Raw genomic sequence first — 5,989 nt, 5'->3', positions numbered from 1 at the left:
AAACAACCATTCTGAGAGTGGGTTTGAGGACTATTCAGAGGATAGGAACTTTACAAAAATGATTAGAGGTTAGAGGTCCTCTCTCTGTCCTCAGATGTCAGCCCATAGTTTGAAATGTAAACATGAGAAAAAGAAACTACAGTGGTAGAGCTCTCAGGAGACCAATTTCAACTCTCATCTCTCAGTCTTGGAGTCAGAACCCTAAGGTCCTGAGAGAAGAGTGTTAGAATGCTTTTATTCTGAGTAGTTTCCCCAATGTCCCCTTCATATCTCTGTTTCTCAAGCTGTAGATGAAGGGGTTCAGCATGGGGGTTACTGTTGTGTACATTATTGAGAAGACTCTGTCCTTCCCACCTGAGTAGGGTGTTGGAGGATATAAATAGACTCCAGTAGCTGTTGTGTAGAACATAGAGACCACAGAGAGGTGGGAACTGCAGTTGGAGAAGGCCCTTTGCTTACCTTTTGGAGAATCCATTTTCAGGATAGCCAGTACAATGTGAAAGTAAGATGTAAGGATGCAGACAAAAGGTCCAATAAGCAATGTTCCTGCCACAAAGATGAGCACCAGGTCATTGACATAAGTACTGGAGCAGGCCAGCTTTAGGAGAGGAACCGGATCACAGAAGAAGTGGGAGATAATATTGGGGCCACAGAAGGAAAGCCTGATCACTAAAAGTGTATGCACCAGGGCATGGAAGGTAGTGACCAGCCAGGACCCAGCCACCAACAGGACACAACATTGGGAGTTCATGATCATGGCATAGTGGAGGGGGTGGCTGATGGCCACATAGCGGTCAAGTGCCATCACAGCCAGGAGAAAGTTGTGCAGATCAGCAAATAAGCCAAAGAAGTAGAGTTGTGTCAGGCATCCACCATAAGAAATCAGTTTACTTCCTGAGCCAATATTATCTAGCATCTTGGGGATTATTGTAGAGGTGAAACCAATGTCAGAAATAGAGAGGTTGGCCAGGAAGAGGTACATGGGGGTATGGAGGTGCATATCAAAGACAATGGCCAGGATGATGAGCAGGTTTCCCACCACAGTGAACAGGTACATGCCCAGGAAGAGCCCAAACAGGAGAGGTTGCTGTTCTGGATGCTCAGAGAGGCCCAGGAGGAGAAATTCATAGATGCTGGTCTGGTTTCTTCTGTCCATATTTGGAATTCTGCGTGAAATAAATATTATTATTATATAAATAACAAGAAAGTAAAACATGACTGGGAATTACTCGTGCTTTTATTCTGACAATATTGAAGTTCCTCACTTATGGGTGCTTCTCCACACAGTGTGGTTCCTCTCATTCTGGCCCCTTGAATTTAAAAACCTAAGTTTTAAGCCATCTATCCTGGCTCCTGACCCCTTCTTTACTCTGAAAGGTCCTTATTAGATTTATAAATTGCAAACCTAAATAGAAGGACTTGTATACTTAGTTCGCCCTCTAAAAACACAACATAGTTTGTCTTTAGCACTGTTCAAAGAAGATGAATGGTGGTACAAATGGTTAAGTGGTCGGCTGCTAACTGAAAAGGTTGGCAGTTCGAATCCACCCAGTTGCTCCACAGGAAAAAGATCTGGCATTCTGCTTCCATAAAGATTATAACCAAGAAAACCCTATAAGGCAGTTCTACTCTGTCACATGTGGTTGCTTTGAGTTGAAATTGACTTGACAGCACTTAACAACAACATCAACAAAGAAGAGGTTAATCCTGATTTGGGACTTAAAGTATCTTTTTTTCCATAGCAGCCACTGTGAGGATACACTAGGATCTCATAACTAGACAATACTAGATCTTTAGTTTTTCCAATTTACAGCCTTTGTTATGATTCAATGAAAATAGTAGCACCATGATTATCTTCATTATAAAGATGTAGAAACTGAAGTTTAGAGGAGTTAAGCAACTTGCTGAAGTCCATACAACTAGGATTTGAAATGGAATCTGTCCGTGTCAAGAGACTAACTTCTTAACTACCCTGCTATATGTTCACTAAACCAGTTTCTGACTTTAGTTCAGCTTCCTGCATATATTTTCTACAAGGAGAGAATGCACCATAAGGCAATTTACATATCCATTGTTTGGCAGTTATAGTTCTCATGGAAAATGAGGAAATTGGTATTGGGGTTATGGATCAATCTTTTGTGAGTGTGATTAATGGAGTCAGTCCACTTCAATCCATTCCAATGTCTGGACAAGATCTAGTTTCTATAGTTGTAAAGCTAATGGCTCTGGGCCATGATTCCTACTTTGAAGTGGAGCTATCCTGAGAGGTTCAGGCTCTTTCCTTTCTGTTATCTCTAGCTCATCTCCACACAATTGCAGCCAAGTCCGGATTCAGGAGCTATGCATATGGCAGAAAGTACAGCCAGATATTTTGTTATTTATTCAGTTATGTCACCTTTATAATAAGAATTAGAAATAAATGAACATGTATTTCAGTTTTCACTTTTCTTGCTCAAGGGTAATTAACTTCTAGGAATCTCACTGTCTAATAAAAACATATAGTCCATTATAAGCAATTGCACTAATTTCAAATGAAAAATTTACAAAATATGTATATTGTTAGTATTCTTCAGATAGTCTGAGCAAATAAACTAACAAAACCTAAGACAATTTACTTTTGGGAAAGATAGATTTCTTTTTGTTTCAATTTTTTTTTTATGACAGATTATCTAACACCCTGGACAGTGGACCTAAGCTGGGGGCATGTATCACAGCCGCCTGGGGATCATTTCCTACACTCCCCCTAAAAATCAGATCTCTACCATATCTATTTACTTAAAACCACTACACTAGACTGATTTGTTTTCAAAGAGAATACTTAGGTTACATAGAGTAAAGGAAAAAACTTTTAGCTTGCATCAAGAAAATCTTGATTAATTGTTTGGACCAAGCCTAGTAGTATGACTTTGAATAAGTCATTTAACTTCTCTGAACCTCCTTTTCCCTCTCTGTGAAGAGGGGATAATTAAATCTAAGTCATAGGTTGTTGTGAGGCTCTTTATCACTGTTAGGAAAATGTCCAAGCTATTTCTTATCATGACATAATTAGCCCTTCATGATTCTGTCTCCACCTATCTATCCAATGGCACTTCCCCATGTTACCTTGCATGCTGTATCATGCACATCTTGTCTTTTGATTAGTTGCTTATCACCACTAAATGTGTGCCTATCTGTGCAAAAGGCTCATTTTTATTCATCTTTATTCCTTCTTAGTATAGACTCAGTAAATCATCTGTTTAATAAAATAGTGGATGTGTGGGCAGTAAAGTGATTTTTTAAGCTATGATGAAACTGCGTGTCGTAATTATTTAACTACTAGCATAGCCTTTTATTTACGGGTATAATTAATGAAAGAGATGATCCTTAAGTGAAGATCTTAGGGTGCTTATTACATAGGAGGTGTTCAAAAATTAACTGTGGAAAAAATTGGAAGATTATTGTTGGGTGTTGAATTAGTAAGTCTAATCAATTGCATGTTTATGGATGCACCAAATGCATGGTATATATTTGCTTATATTTTACATTTGAGCTAAATTTTGTTTTGTTTTACTTTAAAAAAGAATGCTGGGAAAATCAATGCATGGGGTTCAGATTTAATATGAACATATCTTCCTGTAAGTCTAAGGTAGCTCGGAATCTGCTCTTCTGTACCCTTCCCAATGCTGACAAATATTCCTCCAAAATCTTCTGCTTTTGCACATTTAAAAATTTAACCAACCGTATCTGACATGCTCCATCTATATGTCAAGACCCTCTGAGAGGTATATGGAGACTTCAGGAAGATGTGGTTTCAGAGACCAGGGTCGTAAGTTCATAGTCCAGTAAAATAGTCCTTGGGATCAAAGCTACCTAGCCACTCAATCCTTTAGGTACTAAAAGATGTTAAGCCTTCTAATACAATTCCTTGTTTTGTGAATGAGAACAACAGAAACTCAAAGAACTGGTGTGATCCGTCTAAGATCAACACTATAACTGATCCCCAAAACAAAGTTTCTGAAACAATTTCCAGTGGACCATTCTTCTTCTCTTAACTGACTGTGAAGAAAGTACCACTTACTGTCAGTCTTGAGCTGGGCCAAGAAGAGCCCTCGTTTGATCACATCAAGGTAGAGATTTGATTCTTCTGCTCTCAGTTCTCACTTGTCAAGAGTGGAGAAGCCATATTTGTGGGCCAGATGAAAAGACAGCATCTTCCCCTTTGTTTAAGGTACGTGGGAAACTTGGGATGTGGACTCCTTATCTTCTACAAGGAAGGAAAAATAAAAGCAGGTCAGCTCAGGTCCTGGTCAGCCAGACTGACTAGAAACCCAGGAAAAGAGAAGTTATCTACATGCATTTTCTGGCACAATCCCCAGAGCTTGCTGCTGGAAGCTTCAGAGACATCTGGGAACACCAGTCTCTGAAGTATTCATTGTGGGAAAAACCCTGGTTCATTGCCCAGTCCTCAAGCTCTAAATGAACTGTTCTGTGACGTAGTGAAGTTCACTTATCCTATCTGGACTTTGGTTTATCTCAGGTTTACAAAATAGTGACAAAACAAAACATTCTCTCACAGTAGAAATCTTATAGCTAACATTTTTTGCCATTCAAAGGTATATAAAGTGGTATATCATTGTGGTTTTAATTTCCATCTCCCTAATGACTAATGGAGCCCTGCTGGTGCAGTGGTGGTTTGAATCCACCAGCCCCTCCTTGGAAACTCCATGGTGCAGTTCTACTCTGTCCTATAGGGTGGCTATGACTCAGAATTGACTCAACGGCAATGGGTTTGATTTTTTAGTTTTGGTGAGTAATGATGTTGAGCACCTTTTCATATGCTTAGCATGCATATATCTTCTTTTGGTGAAGGGTCTGCCCATTTTTATTGAATTGTCTTTTAATAATGATTTGTAGGAATTTTAAATATAATCTGGCTATGAATCCATTTTTTAATGAATCCTTTATCAGCTATATGTATTGTGAATATTTTATCCTATTTGGTGGCCTGCTGCTTTATTTCCTTAATGATATCTTTTGATGGACAGAAGATTTTAAGTTTAATGAAGTCCAATTACCAATTTTTTATTTTATGGATAATGTTTTATGTGTATTGTTTATGAAATATTATCTACCTTAAGATTGTGAAGATATTAAAACAATGTTTTCTTCTAGGAGCTTTAGAACTTTAGCTTTTATGTTTAAGTTTATGTCCCACTTGGAAATATTTTTTTGTGCATGATGTGAGGTGAGGGTTAAGATTTATTTATTTTTCCATATGGCTTTCCAGTTGTTCCATCTCCATTAGTTGAAAAGGCTTTTATTTCCCTATTGAATTGTCTTGGCTCCTTTGTCAAAATTCAATTAACCAGATAAGTGTGGGTCTATGTCTGGATTCTGTTATCTTTTTTTTATCTTATGCTTGTCTTTACAAAAATACTTCAGTGTCTTGTATAGTGTAGCTTTATAGTAATTTTTACAATCTCTTATTATCCTTTTAATATCTTTGTTATTTTTGATGGTGTCTTCTTTGTCTTTTCTGAAATTATGATTTTTTTTTTCTCTTTTTTCCTTGCTCAGTCTTTGGAGGAGTTTATTTAGGTGGAAGAAGGGATCCTCACCTTTCTCTCACACTTGCCCAGAACTTACTGTCATCAATAACTAGCTGGTGGCAGGATCAGAAATAATGATGTCCTGCCCCTCCTGAGAAGATAGCCTTCCAACTGGGGCCTGGGAGGAGAGGAAGCCTGTGTTCTTGGCTGCTCCAGTCTGGAGTGGAGTTTCCATCTCGCTGAGTTGGGGGCGGGGGCAGATCTTAGTTCAAATGCCACAGACACTCAATATTTTTACTGAATAAGAGAAGATTTACTTGAATAAATGTTTCTTCCTTTTCTGTATATCCTTAGGACCATTTCCAGAGATGTTAGATTTTTTAAAAAATGTTTTTAACCAGTTTCACTGGGGAGAATGCCTGTGAAGCTCCTTACTTCTACCCTCAGATGTATTTTGTTTG

At 38.3% G+C, this 5,989-nt stretch overlaps 1 protein-coding gene across 1 annotated transcript; it reads right to left on the bottom strand.

Moving 5' to 3' along the window:
* Positions 1 to 223: 223 nt before the first annotated feature.
* LOC101358663 (olfactory receptor 1361-like) lies at positions 224 to 1,156 on the bottom strand. The gene has a single exon (XM_004375817.1). The coding sequence runs from the start codon at positions 1,154 to 1,156 to the stop codon at positions 224 to 226; it is 933 nt and encodes a 310-aa protein (XP_004375874.1).
* Between the last annotated feature and the right edge of the window lie 4,833 nt (positions 1,157 to 5,989).

Source organism: Trichechus manatus, unplaced genomic scaffold (assembly GCF_000243295.1).
Source record: "Trichechus manatus latirostris isolate Lorelei unplaced genomic scaffold, TriManLat1.0 scaffold00038, whole genome shotgun sequence".
NCBI classification, from domain to species: Eukaryota; Metazoa; Chordata; class Mammalia; order Sirenia; family Trichechidae; genus Trichechus; species Trichechus manatus.
The sequence above is the reverse complement of the archived record's forward strand: the minus strand, read 5'-3'. Positions and strand labels throughout refer to the sequence as shown.